This window comes from Rhea pennata, chromosome 3 (genome assembly GCF_028389875.1).
Source record: "Rhea pennata isolate bPtePen1 chromosome 3, bPtePen1.pri, whole genome shotgun sequence".
Lineage (NCBI taxonomy): Eukaryota > Metazoa > Chordata > Aves > Rheiformes > Rheidae > Rhea > Rhea pennata.
In genome coordinates, this window is record NC_084665.1 from 78,172,668 (window position 1) to 78,192,305 (window position 19,638).

The window sequence follows — 19,638 nt, forward strand, 5'->3', positions numbered from 1 at the left end:
TATGTTACCACTCAACTACTTCATTACCATCCATTGTTAAAAACACATATTGTATTTCTTAATTGAATGTTGCTTCTTTCAACTTCTCTAGCCTCTGAATCTTGAAATCACTGACAATTCTCATTTTTAGTAACAGCTGCCTTTGATCAAGGTACCTCTTATTCCAGATCTACTGCATATATTGCATCTCCCGGTAGCTTCTTACGAGAAAGCAGGTTTCCCAACCTCCTCCAAACAACCAAATGCTACTTAAATGTCGATAGCTGAGGCAGTATATCCAGGAACCACCGAGCTAACACTATTCTAGCTTTAAAATTTGCTCTTTGTAACACTGCGTAGTTCAGTTACATCTTACTAAGTATATTTCAGTAGCACTCACAAGACTTCAGGACAAATTATGGTCAAAAAAGATCTTAGCTTCACCTACCAAGAAACTTCAACTTTCATTTTTTAAAAACTTGTATTTTGTCCATCAGTTTCCAATTAAGGAATAATAATAAAAAAAGCCAGTGCTTTTGTTTAGAAGAAGCAATTAATGTGACTGGAGCTTTTGTCCTCACAACTGTTTTTACATGAACTAGTTTTGGAATCCAGTTAATTTCAAATTCTAACTTAAGAGTCCTGTAACATAACCAACATTTAGGCTATACACTCAACAGTGTGGAAAATTCAGATTCTCATTCTAAGCTGGAAGCCTATATTTCTTTTGAGAGGAAGGGATTACCTCTGCATTATTTTTTTTTTTTTAAAAAAGACCAAAGCAAACTTTAACCAGTAACAGTTTATCAATAACCTAGAAACAGCAGGTAAAATCGTCATATATGCTGGAACAAGGAAAAAGACGACATCCAATTTAAATGGACTGCAGATGATACAGGAACAGAAAAATTGGCAACAACAAAAAAACTCCATACAACTCTAAAAACATATTTACAGCTACAGACTTGACCTACATTTACCTGCAATGGGTGGACCAACTGTCATAGGTATTGACATGAGTCCTAGCAGAAATCCTATGGCCTGGGAGACGTCCTGAGCACCAACAAGCTCAAAGGCAATAGGAGCCATAATGCAAATGAAGCATCCATCAAACAGGCCCATGAAGAGACAGACAGCAATGAGACCTCCAAAGACGCGGCACAGTGGAATCATCATAGACATCAGACCAATGAAGAAGAATGAGGTCACCTAAACGTTATTAACGAAGTATATAAAAACATACTGCATCAAAACAGTAAAGATAAAAGAGCAGGTGAGTTTTCTTCCATTTGTAAGGAATTAAATTGCCTGTCCCTGTTTCCTTTAAAATAAATATGAGCACCTTCCATGGATTACCAGCATCAGAAGTTACAAACCAAGATAAAACAAACCCTTAGGACTGTCATAGCATAGAGTCAAAGAAACTCAACTACCAATTTCATTTTTTTCAAATGTCTTTTTCATTATCTATCCCGCAATACAGAAAATGAAGTCACTTTCTGTGCACTGACATTTTTCTTAAGTTACTGTTTAGCCTTTTTACAAATAAAAGCTGCAAAAAAATTATAGTCTTATCAGTACTGTACTTAAGATTATTCTTGTTTAAGGTAAGTTAAAGGAATAAAACTCCATCTTTCAGCAAAATGAAACAGAAATTAATTAAAAGAAAATCAAAAAGAAAAACAATAAAGTTTTGTTTGTGCACCATCCATAGGTCCAAACAGCACACCACCTAACCACACAAACATGTTTTTCAAACAAGGTATCTGCATTATGCATTCATCACCTGTAGATCATTAAAACAAAGTCACTTAAAAACTATACATCAAGTTTTTGAAGGATAAGTGACAAAATATGTGAGTTCACTAGGAAAAATCTGCAAGCAGCCACCTGGACAAGACTTAATTTTCAGGACAGCATAAAAATATTCTTTTAGGTAACGTATGTTATTTAGCAGACTAAAGAAAACTGTTGTGAAACCTCTGCCATATGATATACAGAAATAGAGACAATTAAGGAACTTGATTGGATTGCTTACAGAAATGTAAGGATAGAGGTGGAGGAATTTAGTTCTTCTGGGAATTAGTTTACATAAAATATAGAAAGCTATTTAAGATGAGTTTATATCTAAGAAATAATGTGATTATCTGCAGACAAATTATAGACAAGACGTTGTTGACAACATTTATTTTTTTGCCATGACAAAAGGAGCACTAAAAACAGAATCACTAAACTGCTCAGATCAAAAAGACAGAAAGCATCATTCTATTCCTAAATATGATTTACAAAGCAGAATTCAACACAAGAGCTCCTTAAGAAGGGATTCAGAAAAGGAAGGATAACAGTTAAATTTGCAGAACAGACTTGTTCATTAACCAATGAAGTTGTTCAACTGTTAAGATTCAAGTTCTAAGTGGATTTGCATTTGTCAAAATTAATTCTGAAGTCATTTTTGCAAGGACATAGGATACAAACTACACTGCACATAGTGCTGTGGAAGACTGCTTGAAGTCATAAATATTGACTATACAAATACTCGTATTACTCTTATTATTCAAAGCAAGATTTACAGACAGATATATTTCTCAAAAACAAAAAGTTATGAAAACAATGACATAAATTCTATCTAGGTCCCCTACAGATTCAGCTCTTGTTATGTCTATGACCATCATGTCTGCAGCACCACTATCGCTCAGCTTAAGAGATGCAAATGAAAAGAATGATAGTATGAACTGTTTAGTAAACCTGAATAGCACTCATAAGATGAGGTGAAGAGTTATTTTCACTCCTAAAAGTGCTGATTTGAAACAGAAGAGCTAAAGGTGTAGATGCAGCACATGGCTTAACTATAGGGAATATATTTTTTTCCTGCCTATAATTAGCTGAAACCAACAATACTCAGAAACAAAAGTGTTAGAATGCCCTAAAAAGGAAAGTCATTGGTTTTTAATTTTAGCCATCTGAAGAAAAAAAAAACTTTCCAAGTTCTGCTGCAAGTTAGACATGTATCAAGATAGACAGAATTAAAAATATTTGTGCCTTGTAAATCACATGCAACATTTCAGTGTTGTCTTTTCACTATCTGCCCTAATAATACAGAAATTTCTTAAAAATGTAACAATAGGTAGTGAATCAATCCAAACAAATGAGATAAATATAGCCTCCCTAGTAAAAGATACTGGGACCATGTAACTATGGCAACAAATGCTGCATGTTCAGAAAGGCTGTTCTTTTTCAGTTTTTGTCTTCAATGGTGTTGTACACCTAATAGCCATTAGATGTCTCCCTTGTTATTTCTCTTTAAAACAAACAATAGTGGTAAATAACATGTAAGCTATTACAACTAAATCTTTTCTAAAAATCAGCACTAAAACTACCACCTTCTCAAAAAATAATGCTTATAAGTCCAGAAGAATAAATGTATAGCCTCCTCCATCCAAAAACTCCAGCATTTCTGGAAGCTGGAAGAATGGTAATTTATCTCCTCCACGTGACTCTTTCTATTACTCTCGTCATTGAAGATGCCAAGTAACCCACTTCATTCAGCAAAATCTCAAGTAAGTATCACTAATATTCTGATGGCTGTATTAGCATGTGACACACACAGGATGTACTTGCCACCTAGTTATCACCTAACAAAGATCAAGAAAAAAAGATCAAAAATCCTTAGTAGAGGCACATGAAGAAATATTTCTATAAAAAACATGAAATCATGGGATCAAGGTCGAGGGAGGTGATCCTGCCCCTCTACTCAGCCCTGGGGAGGCCTCATCTCGAGTCCTGTGTCCAGTTCTGGGCTCCCCAGGACAAGAGAGACATGGAGCTACTGGAGAGAGTCCAACGCAGGGCTACAAAGATGGTCAGAGGGCTGGAGCATCTGCCCTATGAGGAACGGCTGCGAGAGCTGGGCCTCTTCAGCCTGGGGAAGAGAAGACTGAGGGGGGATCTGATCAATGTGTACAAGTACCTGAAGGGAGGGTGTCAAGGGGACGGGGACAAACTCTTTTCAGTTGTCCCATGTGACAGGACAAGAGGCAATGGGCAGAAATTGAAGCACAGGAAGTTCTGCCTGACCGTGAGGGGGAATTTCTTCCCTGTGAGAGTGACAGAGCACTGGCCCAGGTTGCCCAGAGAGGTTGTGGTGTCTCCTTCTCTGGAGATCTTCAAGGCCTGCCTGGATGCAACTCTGTGTAACATGCTCTTGGTGACCTTGTTTGAGCAGGGAGTTTGGACTAGATGATCTCCAGAGGTCCCTTCCAACCTTTCCCATTCTGTGATTCTGTGGATAAATGACAAAGCAGAATCCCCAAAGGTTTTGTTACTCCCATGCTAAACAGTAATGTTTCTTTCATTACCAACTGAGAACAGCCAGCAGGCAGTACCTACGCTTTAACAGCATTTAAAAAGAGAAGTCAGCAATAGAGATTCATTAACTTTATACTAAAGGCCCCTTCTACCAAAAGCCATACATTCAGTTTCTAAAGATTGAAATTTCTCAAATTTGAATATCCAGTTAATTCTGTTTAGTTACAGCACCTGCAACCAAAATTTTCAGAATATCCTTTGTATATTCCTTCACAATTGTGTGAAGACATACCTGTAAATAGACCTTTTTTGCACCAGGAATATAATCTGCAACCCTGCCAAAGATCAATCGGCCAATTCCTGAAGTAATTCCCAGACACAGCAGAAGAACCTCTTCTGGCACGCTGTCACCAAATTTGTCTTTTACATGCTTCATCTATTTAAAAAGAGGAACAAGAAAATAAATTGGCTTTAGAATGAAAAACAGGAGAAACCTTAGAAAATCTGATATTAAACAGAAGTAATCCATGAATCTCTGAGATTTAAAATATAGCTACAAATAATAAACTTGCTTATTCTGCTTTTACGGATGTTAGAATAATTTTTGCACTGGTATATCAGTGCCAAATGTGGTATCAACAACAATCTGCAAATATGTTAGTTTATTCACAACTACTACAGAACTTAGTTCAAGAAAACAACATGGCTACATATAATACAGAAATATTCCCCTAGGCACATATATTTACTAGCAATAAATGTAACCTAGTGTAGAATCCACAAAAGATAATCTCTAGAAGAATTGGTTGCTTCACCTCAGGTATATCTGAGGTCTGAAGGCACTGAATAATTAATGATTGTCACTGCAATACTGTTCTGTGCATGAAGACAAGGATACATACTACCAAACTTGTAACAGTTCAGGGCAGAAGCAAGAAGCAGAGGGGCAGAGAGCTGGAGGTCAGAATAAAACTCTAGTCTCCTAAAAAGGGGCAAGACTAAGGACCCAGGAAACTACAGGCCAGTCAGCATCACCTCCATCCCCAAAAAGCGGATGGAAAGGCTCATCCTAGACACCCTCTCCATGCATCTGAAGGATAAGAAGGTGAATCAAAAGTCAGTGTGGATTCACAAAGGGGAAAATCAGGCTTACCCAGTCTGAGCCTTCTCTGATGGAATGACTGGCTGGAGAAACAAGGGGAGACAGCGGATGTTGCCTTCCTTGACTTCAGCAAGGCTTTTAACACGTTGTCTCCCATAACATCCTCCTAGGCAAGCTAAGGAAGGGCTGGCTAGATGAGTGGACAGTGAGGGAGACTGAGAACTGGCTGAAAAGCAGACCTCAGAGGGTTGCCATCAGTGGCACAGAGTCTAGTTGGAGACCTGTAGCTAGCAGTGTCTCCCAGGGGATCAGGACTGGGCCCAGTTTCGTTCAATTTCTGAAGAAGTGACCTGGATGAAGGGACAGAGTGCCTCCTCAGCAGGTTTGCTGATGATACCAAGCTGGGAGGAGTGGCTGAGACACCAGAGGGCTGTGCTGCCATTCAGGGAGACCTGGACAGGCTGGAGAGATGGGCGGAGAGGAACCTCCTGAGGTTCAAAGGCAAGTGCAGGGTCCTGCACCTAGGGAGGAATAATCTCACGCACCAGTACAGGCTGGGGGCTGACCTGCTGGAAAGCAGCTCTGCAGAGAAGGACCTGGGAGTGCTGGTGGACAAGTTGACCATGAGCCAGCAATGTGCCCCTGTGGCAGAGAAGGCCCATGGCATCCTGGGCTGCACTGCCAGCAGGTCAAGGGAGGTGATTCCCCCCCTTTACTCAGCCCCGCTGAGGCCACACTTAGAGCACTGTCCACTGCCGGGCTCCCCACTACCAGAGACATGGAGCTACTGCAGCGAGTCCAGCGGAGGGCTGCTAAGATGATGAAGGGGCTGTAACATCTCTTGTATAAGGAGAGGCTGAGAGAGTTGTGACTGTTCAGCATGGAAAAGAGAAGGCTGAGGGTGGATCTTATCAATGTGCATAAATATCTGAAGGCAAGGTGTGAAAAGGATGGGGCCAGGCTCTTTTCAGTGGTGCCCAGCAACAGGATGAGAGGCAACAGGCACAAACTGAAACACAGGCAGTTCCATCTGAATATAAGGAAAAAATGTCTTTACTAAAAGAATGACAGAACACTGGAACAGGTTGCCCAGAGAGGTGGTGGGGTCTCCTTCCTTGGAGATATTCAAAAGCTGCATGGACACAATCCTGGGCAAGGTGCTCCAAGTGACCCTGCTTGAGCAGGGAGTTTGGACTACATAACCTTTAAAGGTGCCTTCTGACCTCAGCCACATGCGATTCTGTGAGACACTGCATGGAAAAGGGGCACTGCAGACTCACTCATCCTGTTGTCACCCTGCCAGAAAGCGTGAGAGAAGAGAAGCAGTAACTCCCTGTAGTGCCCACACCAGGATAAGAAATTCCAGGAGACAGTGCAGCAAGAGCAACAACAAACAAGGTTGACTGGAAGGCTGATTTAACAGCCTCTTTGAAAAAGAAAAAATAATAAAAGGGGGAAAGAAAGCCCACCAGGACTGGCTTGATGCATTTGGAGTGTGTGTGTGTGTGTGTGTGTGTGTGTGTGTGTGTTCTTTCTGGTTCCAGAGCCTTGTCAGCACAAGATTTTCAATCGTTTTCTTATCAACCACAAAGAATAGAAATTACCTGTACGTAAGATTCTCATGCAATCACTTTTTGAAACACTGGGGACAATACCAAATAAGCCAAAGTGAACATGAAGAGATACAGAAATTATCTGCATAGTCCTGCAATCTGTATCTTCTAGTCGTAGAAGTACAGACCAACTGGACTGAAAATAACTTCTGTACAAGAAGCTGTAAAGAAGCACACTGAAAAAAACAGATTTTAGAGAAAGATGCGGAAAAAAAATTTGAGAAACAAAGTGACCACAGACTGACAGACCTGAATAGCAAAGGCTGCACACTGATTTTTGTTACCAATTTTGGTTATGGGACATTGTTTTAAACTAAAAAACCTTTATTTCCCTTATCTACACAACTCAAAACTCCAGTTTTAATAAATATGAATATAGTGAATATAGAATGAAATAGTATTATTTTTTGGTCACAGTACTAACACATGAGCAGAGCTACTTCTTCAAAATTAACAGCATTAGCATTTGCTGAGTGTGGTGATTTTCTTAGATAGATTTTTTTTTTTTTTTTTAAGTTTACATACCATGAAAAGTCTGACAAATATAATTGATTTTGTCAGAAAGTAAGAAAAAACAAGGGTTTTCTTTTGTGTTTTAAGAACATATTCTAATTTGAAGGACAGATGCTTGCTCTTTGCAGTTTTGAGCTTATTAAGACATGTTCAGGAAAAGAATATGATTAAATTTCTCTCCTGCAAAGATATTTAAACATAAACATCAATTGTTTCATTCATTCCCTTTCTGCCAAAAAGGAGAAGAAGAAAAGCTGATTGTTTTCCCAGGTCCATCTCTGTATGTCTGTCAACATCTGCTGTCCCAGCTGGCAAGGTAAGTATAGGCATCTTCTGCCACTCTTTTCACCCGTTCCATTTTCACATTTCTACCATCTCTAGGCTTGTTTAATTAGCAGAACTGATTCATCTAATCCCCAAAAGCTTTTCAAAAGGGAAGATACAGCTCTACATCTAGGTAACTATTAATGCTGTACTTACAACCAAGTAACTTGATTTCTCAAAGTAAATTCAGAGGGTGAAATGCTGTCCTCTCTCAGATCAATGGGGTAAATACTGGATTCAATCCACTCCTTAAGTATGAAAATAACTGTTATTCATCTTAAGCATCAAATATCTAAATTACTATTTATTTTTCAGCCTTCACTCATCTTAAGCATACCATAGCCTGCAGGAGAAATTTTTCCAACATGAAGGCAATGCAGCAGGTTGCCCAGAGAAGTTGGAGGTTTTCAAGACCTGACTCAACCAAGCCCTGAGCAACCTGGTCTGATCTTATTGATCTGCTTGAGCAGGGCTTGGACTAGAGATCTCCTGAGCTCCTTTCCAACCTCAATTATCTTCTGATCTTATACTATGATATTCAATCTCAGTGATACAGTCATTAGTAACCTCTAAGTAATAACAGTATTATGAACTGAATACTTGAAAATACATCAGTTCAGAATTCACAGTTATAAGTGCTAACTCATTACAGAATTAAAGAAATTTCTTTTAACTACAGATTGTAACTTCTTTATTTATAATTAAGTAGTTTAAATGAAATGCCTCTAGAATTCAGATTTCCCTAGATTTTTAACTCTTAACAGAACTGCTCAAAAATCCCATGATGGGTAATGACTTGTGAACTTCCTCAGCCAATGCCTCATACATCAACATTCTTTTTATATTAGAGAATTATACAGGCTATAAATATACGACTCCGTATATGACTCATTGGTCTTCTTAGTCTGCAATTTTGAATCCAGACACCGAAAATAACTCTAGACTTGTATTATGCACAAAATTTAGCCATTAAACTAGATATGACAATAGTAACATAATCTATGGATTTAATTGTCTATTGCTACCATGACTTTCACAAAACCATTTCAGTGTTATCACAAGACAAAATAGCCTAGTAAGTCTATCACTCACAGATTAGAATATATGGTTTCTTTTCAAGCTAAAGGTGCAAGAAAGGGCAAAGGCAAAGATAAAAGTAAGTGCATGTCCAAATAAACATATTAGCAACAGACAGGACACAACTGGATGGATACATGTACAAAAATACACTGGAACCCACCAATAAAAAGACAATTAAATCTTCAAAATTTCAGAAACTAAAAGCTTGTGTTATTTCACACATCTCCTGAGAAAAGAACAGCCTTCCTGATGAGGTACATGTCCTTCTACTCTGTTAGTGCCATGGTTTTATCAGACAGTAGTCTTGCTCCAATGAACAAGTCATCTACATGCTCGAACAAACTGATTCTTTCAAAGGCCTGGAGAAAAATCCTAACTCTTGTCTTGGTAACGATATAGCTAGAACTTTGAAGAGAATTGTCCTGAAAGGTTGAAAGTTTCAGAAAGTCATGAAAAATAGAGCACAAAATAACCCTGGGTAAGTCACTGTTTACTCCGTAACAAAAGGACTCAACAAGAAAAACAGGAAGAAAAAAGAACAGAGGAAAAACTTTGTTGCTGGAGAACCATACAGATATTTGGCACAAGGGAGAACATTTAACGTAAATTTAATGGAAATACATTTATAATCCAGTCCCCACTGGAGAAACTTTCACTGATAATCCCAGAACTAGCAATGAAGCAGTAATTTCTGAAATGATCCGCACTCCTGAACATCAGCTGCAATCTGATCTTCATGAGATCTTCATATGAAATTACACTACCTATGCTAATGTAGATCGATTTCAAGGGGAATCTGCTATGATTTTAACATAAATAAAGTAGCACTTTTTTAAAATAAAGGCTCTCTATATGACAAATACCCATATATACCTCATTTAGATAATTTTTGTTTACCTACCTGCCACAAAATAACAGTGATGCTTCCTCTTTCTGTCTCTGGTCAGTCTTAATCTATATAACTTTTCTTACACTCATCACAGTAAGAGCTCTACCTTGGCTGATATATTTTACTTAAGAGTTAACAAGAATGAAATGCAGAAAGATTTCTTGCCAGAGCTAATGGGGCAGTGAACAAGGACAGAATGAAAGATGATGATTATCATATGAAAATCAGAAAATTTTTCTATTATTCCACCAACAAAAGCAGATAAAGAAGAAAAATTCCTGTATCATTAAGATTCAAAACAAACATAATCTGAAATTCTTCACTAAAACCAAACATAACGGTTACTAGTTTAACTGTTAAGCTCCGTTAATATAGATAAAAAGGGAGTAAGCATTCAGGCTAGATTCGGGAAAATTCAGGTTAACAGCTAGGTAGACTTCTCCGCCCCTGCCTCAAATAGCCAGTCCTGAACAAATTTACCCTAAATTAAAAGAAACCTCAGAGCTGTTAATATTATCGTTAAGAACTTGTGGAAAACAAGTATGATCTCACAGATCAAAATAGGCAACAGATAGCACAAAACCTAAAAAAGGGAGAAAAACAGACAATAGGCAAACTAATAAGCAGTTTTTCTACGTATTAGAGTCAGCAATGATAATCATTTTTAAAAGAATTAAACCAGTTCTCAAGTGTTGAAGACATCTGCCAACTGAGAGGCCTGAAAGATATTAAGGGAATGGTGCAAGAAACCATGTTGGAGGTTGAAAGGAGACAGCAACAAGCAGCACAGCCACACTGCAGCATGAGACAGTCCATGACTTCTGCTCCTTCCCTTGTCTACTCTGCTTCTGTATCTCTCAGAGTCCTTCCTCCACTAATAGCTCCTGGGGATGCCAACAGAAACTGGATCCCACTGGAGCCAAAAGAGACAGTAGAACAAAACAGGCACATGGATACTGGTGGATTGACCTGGCTTGAGCAGAATGAAGACATACGGGAAAGGGCACGCATCTATCGGGGAAAGCTCACAATGACCACAAACAAGGTTGAGGACTAAAGCCAGGGGTGCATAAAGCTGAAATGTCATATACACATGAGAGAGTCACATCTCTTTAAATAACTTGCCTATTAACATTTTTTTCTATTTGATTATCATTTTTTACAACAGCCCACATATTATAATATTACTTCTATCAGTTCCTTGTGATCCTGAAGTAGTGTTTCCTGAGCCTATCTTATTCTCAAAAACTGAACTAGACACTGTGTCCAAAATTAACAGCTATTGGTGAGTCCTAGAGAATTACAGACATGTCACGTTAACTTGAATTTCCAGAATGACAATTGAATCAAAGCTATTCATAAACATCTAAAAAATTACATCATAAGCTTAGGATCAACAGATTTGTCAAAAAAAGAATCACACAGAACAAACATAACTTTTCCTTACTACGTGGTGGGTAACAAATATTGGCAATAGGGAAAAGGGTAGATGTAACTTATCTTGACTTTAACTAGCCTTTTGAAATCTCTCAAACATAACAATTCTCATGAGCTGGTTTAAACCATGATCTAGATGAAACATCTGCAAAGATAGATTCTCAACTGTTTGGAAAAGCCTTAAAAAAAAAAAAAAAAAAAAAAAAAAAAAAAAAAAAAGAAGAAGAAGAAGAAGAAGAAAGAAAGAAAGAAAGAAAGAAAAAAGTCACTATTAGTGATTCACTGTAAAAATTGAAGAATATGCCAAACTGCCCCCAATCTAGAACTATGTAACATTTTCATTAACGATTTGGACAGTGAAATAGAACATACATTTACTAAATTTGCAAATGACATCAAACGATGGGTATTGCAAGCCTTTTGAGGAAAAGGAGTAGAATTCAACATGATCTTGGTATATCAGTCAAGTAGTACAACACAAACAAAATTCATTTCCATAAAAATATTGTATGAATTAAGCAATTTTCCAAAAAACATTACAAGAGAAAAATCAGATGCATAAATAAAAGACGGGAAAATGACCAGACAACAGTTCTTTGTAGAAGGTTTATAGCAAGTTTAGCAGATCAAACTTCAACATGTTCCAACAATGCCACCATATTGCAAAACCAAAAAAACATACTGGAACATACCAGTTCCGAGACACATGATCTGATATTCCCATCCACTCAGTACCAGTAAGGCCTCAGCTGGATTATTATGTCTAATTTTGGACAATGCGGACCACCTGCACAATATGGATCAGCTGCACAGAATCCAGAAAAAAAAACCTGGCAGTTAGCAGAATTTTGATAAGCATAGTTTAATTTATACTGAGGTAATCAAAAAATGGGTTGCAAATTGTTCCTGCAATGCCCCTGATGGCTAGAACAAGTAGTGAGCTTCAGCTGCTACAAAAGGAATTTTAAGTTGGACATTACGAAGTGCTTTCTAAATTTCAGGACAGCTACAGACTAGTAGTGACTATCTAAAAAGACTGTGGAGGTTTTTAATACTAAAATGAACTAAAATGAATGAGGTACTGGGATACCTACAGTCTGCTTTTCTATCACTCTGTGAAGTGATTTGATTGATGTCTACAGTACAGTCACAAACCTAACTGACTTATAACTTGAGAGTGGAAGGTTTCGGGTTTTAGGTTTAGCTTGGTAAAACTCCACTGAAATTTGATTAAATAAAAGCTTATGATTGAAGGAAGCAATTGCCTTACATCACCTCTTACTCAGTTTAGAAGGAAAAAGAGAAGTGTAAAATAAATGATTCTTTTCAACTCATTGAATCAATTACTAATATGATAAAATATGTTCTTTAACATGTATAACTTGTCTATACCACATGTAATTAAAACAAATGTATTGTATGTTATGCTATGTTAAGATACTATGAAGCATCAAAGCAACGAATCAAAATATCCTGTACAAATATGCAAAGCAACAAGAAAATATTCCATCACTAATGATTAACATTGTACGCCCCAGACTTAAAAAAAAAAAAAAAAAAAAAAAAAAAAAAATAGCTGCTTTTAAATACAATTTAACATGGATTCTAAAGCAGCTAATAGCAGCACAGCTACTGAAAGACAACAGAGCAAATTCATCCTTTTTATAATGTTGAATTCAAGACTTATATGATGAATCTTTTTTCCAGCATACTTAATAAGCAAAGTTGTAACATGAGTCTTCTGCTACACATCCAGTTTAGTCTTTCTTTGAGTAAAAGAAAAATATATCTATTGTACTATTCTGTATCCTGATGATAATGCCTTGGCCTTGACTTCTAAACAAATGTAAAATCAAACTTACTAACCTCTCTAAAATAATAATACAAATATATATATATGTATACACACTGACAAAAAGGAATATAACAGCATATGATATTTGTCCAGAAATAAATACAAATATATCTTAATAAGAGTGCTTTTTTAAACAAAGAACTGTTATTATAGTGTTGTAATTCTTCAGTTAAATATCTTTTTTCCTTTATTATTTTTGCCTAAATTAGAACATTGCTGAAAGTATTACATAAAACATATACTTAGCTTCTGACAACGCAATACAAATGTCTTAAGCTAAGTCTAATTTATATATCTGGCTAAGTAACATCATCTATCCCTGGAAAGTATTTTCCTGTGTCTAGTCATTTCTTGTGACAAGCCAAGAGGGAAGTCACAGCAACCTGGGGCAGGCCAGTCACCTCAGTGAACAGAACGGTGTGAGGAAAATTTCACAGAACCCTTGGATCAGCATGTGCTGGGGAACACTTCAGATACTGGTTCATTTGAATTTTAAGTTTACTCATAAAAATAAAGTGATCTCTTAAGACACAATAATTCATTTTCTCTTTTGCTGTGTTTTTTTTTTTTTAAGAAATAAAACTTGTCATGAGTGTATTATACATGAATTTTACTGGGAGCTAAGGTTTTTTTTCTGGCATTAGGTTCCATTTCTAGCACAGAGGCAGCTTTTTAGAAGAACATACTTTCCTCAGTCAAGTAAAATAAAGTCATTTATCTAGCAGAACTGTGACAACACCAAGACATCTGCTTGCACAGATATGCTGCAGAAATATATATTCCAGCAGACATTGCTCTGCTAGCAAGTTTTTTAGTGTTGATTTTTACCTATTTATTCAATATTGAATACATCAGAATGAATCAATGCTGACTTCTTTTGTATCCTCAAAAACATCTTTCTCCTTATGCTTTAAAGGATCTTTCAGTTCAGTAGCTATCATATTCACAAAAAAACCCGATTGCTAGTATTTCCACACTTCAAGTATACTTCTTTCCATACAGCAAAACTTTGTAATATAGACAAAGCAGCAACTAGTATTCATTTTAAAAAGGTTATACTGTAAAGGGGAAATAAAATTTCTGTATTTTTACATCACACAACCCAAAGGTTGTAGTCATCTGTACATAACAAATACACTAAATAAAATTTTGTCTGAACTCTTAAATTAAACTGAAATTTCTCTGCTATCCGCTTTAAAAACAAGCTACATTAGGGCCTTTAAGTTCAAAATTCTGCTCAAGTGAAAAACGAAATTGAGTGGAAAGATGACTTCTCCTGCCAAAACACATGGCCAGCCAGAAGAATCTATTTTACAGGAAATGCATTGTCATTTTAGCCTACTTCTATTAAATCAACATGAATCTACCAGTTTTGTTTACATAACATCACATATCACTGCTTCTTGGAGTGTCATCTTATCACTCCGAGTGTCTACAAAGTCTGGAGACAAAGGCATTTGCCTTGCACATTTCTGTAGGCTTCAAAGCTCAGTTAAATTTCACAGGCTTCTCACAGATCAACTTAATACAAATTTAATCCTCATTAATTACAGATGAGAATGAAGAACAATCTACATCATCACATCATCACAGGTGACCATTTTTATCAAAAATAAAAATCTATGCATCAATCAAAATCTTCACAATATAGAGCACATAGAAAAATACTTTTGGCACAATATTATGTGGTTTTTTTGTCAATGATCTTAAAGAAAGCAAAAGCAAAATTAAAAAGTCTGAAAAGATCACAAATTTTAATTTTGGCAATATCAAGGTCAGTTCTAGAGTGATCTTGATCATATTGTAAGATAAACTTACCTGACAATGTATTTTAATGCGAGTAAACACAAAGCCATATTGTCTAGGCACAAGAATACATGTCACATTTACAGGAGTGTGCATTGTATTTTTAAAAACAAATAGTAAAAGCATGTTTTGGGGCACAGTAGACAGCAAACTGAATGTAACTTTCAGTTCACTCTGTGAGAGAACAAATAGGACTTGCTGTGCATTAACCAAGTAAATGAAGTAGCAAATGGAAAAAGGGAAGCGCTAATACTGCTACAGCACAACATTAGCAAGACCTTTATTGTGCTAGTTGTGGTATTCATAATTCACAGAAGATTGTATTCTCTTAAGATGCCTACATTAGCCAGCTTCTCATCCTAACTGATGGGAAAAAAAAAATAAAAAAAAAAAAATAAACCACTTATTTGAGGTGTGATTCAGAAGCCTGACCAACATGCTCCAAAGTGCTCTCTGGAGGAGCTTCTCATTCTTCAGACCAAAGGAGCTAGTCAGGAAGGTGCTTCAAGTCATGTATCCCTCAAACTGAAAAAGTTTCTAAAGGACAGCTAAAAGAGACTTCAAGGTCTCTGAAATCTGCCTTATTGAAAAAGTAAACATTTCATTATCTTTATTTCATGAGAGAGCTCATGTTCTATAACTACTCAGATAGGAAGATGACAAAGACAGACTGGAAGCTGGACAAAAATCAGAATAAAAATAAGTGGGTTTTTTTGTATCAGTGAAAGCAATTAGCCTAGGAACAACTAATGAAGAGTTAAATTAAAAGCTTTTGTAAAAAGGTCAGTTTCCATTTTACATAATGATGCTGTACCTCAAGACATTTTTTCAAATCGATAGTAGAATTGGCAGTAAGATCAGTGGATAAGATTGTATGATTCATTTGTGTCAGAAAAGAAAGCAAGTGTAGTAGTAGTCCCTTTTAACCTAAAATCTATGAATATACTTAAGATCTTATTTTTTATTCATCTTGACGAACAACACAATATGCAACTAACTTAATGCAGGGAGCTGACTAGTGAATAAAATACTGATTTATTCATTTACTTGCATAACTTTTCAGCCAGAAAATATTGCAATATTATTGTCAAATCTTCTGAGACAGGTTGACTTTCTTACTCCACAACAGAACTTGTGCTACCTTTATCAAGTCTTAGGACTATAAGCCACAGGGTTTAGGTGAGTAAATTCAAAATACAGATTTCTCAAGCCTTTATTCAGCTGCCAAATAATTCTGAGGGCATCCGTAATGCTTGAACCTTTAGAAATCTACTTGTGGGCATGCTCATATGCACCTCAGCTTTGACAGGACTCAGTGAAGCATCTGTCTCATTCCACTGGGGATACACAGAAAAACCTTCTCTCAAGAGTCTTAGTCTTAGAAGGCATTCCCCAATACACCGCTATACGTCTACCAGACCTGGATCTAGATAATATGAAGATATTTATGTTCCCCTTTTTGTCTGGAGGGATCCCAAACCACATCTCCGTTTCCTAGGAAATATTACACTCAGTAGTAGTAGTGATTTAAGTATTAACTCAATCAGCAGGAAGAAATCTGAGTAATAAACTATGGCTTGATGACTAAAGCCAACCAAGTGGAAAGGGAAGAACTAGGTTCCAGGATTTCCTCAAAGAAAAATGCTCTTGGAGTAGAAATTGAACACACAAAAACTGATCTGAATTTGAGCAAAGGAGAGTTCTTCACTTAATTCTGTATGAGGAAAAAATAAACTGTGATCTCCAGTTTCTGAAGACTTGTGAAACTTGAAGATTTTAGTTCAATTCAAGCACTCAAAGGCTGAATTCCACCATTAAAAACATACTACCATTAAAACAGCATTTTCTTAAAAAAAGAGAGAAAACTTACTTTACAATTTTATTCCCTGATTTTGAACTATATACTTTGCTTCCTAGCAGAATACTTTTTATTACCCAAAAGTATATTAACAAGTGCGCTGTTAGAGGCAGATAGAAAGGAAATCATAATATAACTCAAACCCTTTTCAATAAGCTAATATTGCATGAACCTGAGGAAGACTGCTATGGTCTTACCCTTCAACAGCTGTTTATTGCATACACCTGAGTATACCTACCACTTAAAATAGTATTTTTCCCAGTAAACTTTTATTTCCTTTTACTTCTGTAAAATAATGTGATTTCTTCCTTCCAGTTTCTATTCTTTCTGTATATGATTTTTATTCTTCTCCAGTACTTCTTTGGAAAATATCCCTTAAATATACTTTCATAACAATTACAAATATAAAGTTTCTGGGTTTTTTTGCCCCACCCCATTTCCAAAAATGGACAATCTAGTTGAGAATAAATACTGCCAGATCAACATTGAGGAATACTGGGGAAGAAATGAGTGCACAGGGTAATTACAGAAGTAGATAAAGGGGGAAAATTTCACTAACCTGGGCAGTCAAACTGCAGCAGATGTTGAGATCTGAAGGGAGATAAATGCAAAGATTAGAAAAGCAAGTAAAGCATGGGGAGCCACTGAAGATCTGGGGTCTAAGAAATATCTGCTTAATAATTACATTGGACCTTTATAAAACCAGTGCCTTGTTAGTTTTTTGTGTTGGGGACAGAAATATGGTAGATAAAGTGGATGAGAAAGACAACAGTGCTAAAACTGACAGCCATGCCTGTAGTCTTAACTTTTTCAGATTATCTACCATATGGAGAAATATCTGTCTGACACAATTATCTGCTGTTACTGAACGTCATTTAAAAGTTCTATCCTATCTTTACAAAACAGACTAACGGAAACTTCTGGGAAATAAAAAGATGCAGTAGACTTCAGGAAAATGAATGACGGAGGAAAAGCGAAGAAACAAACAGCTTTCTTGAACAGAAGCCAAAGAAAGCAAGGAAACATGGTGATGGAGGCGGTGGGGGGGTTGAGTTTTTTTTTTTTTGTTTGTTTGTTTGTTTGGTTTTTTTTTAACTCTAAAAGACATACCAATTAACTAGACATTAAACATTATTTTAAACCATGTTTTAAAAGTAGCAAATTTATGAAATAATAGAAGTGGTTCACAAAAGACAGACAGTACTTACCTTACAAAACCTGAATTTCTTCAATATGTCCTATTTGTATGTATTTCCCACTGTGGATATGCATGTGCTATAATTTATATGGTTAGGTTTAGAGATTTTTGGTTACTAGATTCCATACAGTACACACCATACTGTTCATCATGCTTTGCACTCAGGCATAAAGGACAACATTTATATGCATGTTTCTGCTTGTCTTCATTACGGAATCTGGGAGTATAGGATTTAAAGGAAGGGAATGAAATGCAGGATTAGGCATGTGCATGCCAAATGCACAGCCTGAAGAGCTGTAGTTATTGCAGGGTACCTAACATCTTTCTACTTTGATTCCTTGAGCATACGCACATTGCACTGTGGAGAACACAAAGGAATTGCCACCATCTATGCAGAGATGAGCACTCTTCTGAAAACAACTGAAATGCTTTTTTCTCAAATAAAGAGTCTAGAGATTTCAAACCTGAAAACAGTTAGGGAACACAGCATTCACAGGTTGGCCTCGAGGAATTACAAAAATATGTGAGCAGTGTTATGAATGATGCCTCAGATCTAGTGGGCAGAACATTTAACTACTGCAGCGGGATTTATCCTATAGCATGTCCAGGTACCTACATCAGATCAAATCTACTTGGAGAACCTTGGGTGGATCAGTATTCCCTTCATTTTCCAGTATGTCTGGAAATGACCCAAAAGCTTTTGATTGGAAGAGCGGGAGAGGGAGCTTATAATCAGAAAGCAGCCATTTTTCTGAATGCGGAGAATGGAGAGACTATATAGTCCCGAAAAAATAAGGCCTTTCAGAAACTGAATAAACTGCAGTGAATATAATCTTCAAAGTACATAACAAGAGTTTTGAATATGTTCCTAGGGAAATTGCAAGTACAGAAAATCTCTTATAAGAGCTTGGTTTCTCATTCCTGTGCCATCAATGCAGTTGGAGAGGAAGACCACAGGAAGACATTTTTCATTGACAAGCATTCTAGGGGACACAGGCTCAAACAGGTCTGGGGACTAGACTGACACTGCACAGCAGAATCAGATCTCTTATTAGCAAAAATATGACACATCAGTTCTCCACAGTGAGAAAGAGGTGGCTAAGTTGTCAAAATGGTTGATAAAGAACAGAGCTTAAGGACAAAATCATGCTGGTTCAGTTTACCATATTGGGCTGTCTTAAACTGAACCAGCATGATTTTGTCCTTAAGCTCTGTTCTTTATCAACCATTTAGCAAAATGGTAAAACAACTGTTTTGCAGGAAGGCAAGGATCTTACATTACAGAGGCAAATAAATAAATAAATAAATAAATAAATAGATACATAAATAAATAAACCCAAGTCTCCTCGGCAACAGAAACCTGCATCATCTATTATCCACATGAGCAAGCCTCCTGTTCACTATGTTGCCTCTAAAATGAAAAAGATGACAACTTTCCTTTGCTGAAGCACAGGAACAAAATGGATGTTCCAACAGAAGATAGGAAATACCGAGTGGTAGACAGTGCTATCTTTTTGTGCAAGGACAGACTATCTGGGCGTACCAACTGGGCCTTGCAACTTCAAGATCTGCAAACAGACTACACCACACAGAGAAGACAAAAAAAAAAAAAGTCTGAGTTGTCCAATATTGTGACGCATTCTGGAAAATGAGAACACTTTTTAGATGCATAGAAAAAG

At 36.7% G+C, this 19,638-nt stretch overlaps 1 protein-coding gene across 1 annotated transcript in view; it reads right to left on the minus strand.

Annotated features, from left to right (window-relative positions):
- The window catches only part of SLC16A10 (solute carrier family 16 member 10), an 82,326-nt gene that overhangs the window by 5,633 nt on the left and 57,055 nt on the right, over window positions 1-19,638 (minus strand). The window contains exons 4-5 of the mRNA XM_062572644.1: window positions 4,577-4,720; window positions 960-1,188 (exon numbers count right to left, since the gene is read on the minus strand). Of these exons, the coding sequence (XP_062428628.1) occupies window positions 960-1,188; window positions 4,577-4,720 (373 nt within the window). The remainder of the gene's footprint in view (window positions 1-959; window positions 1,189-4,576; window positions 4,721-19,638) is intronic.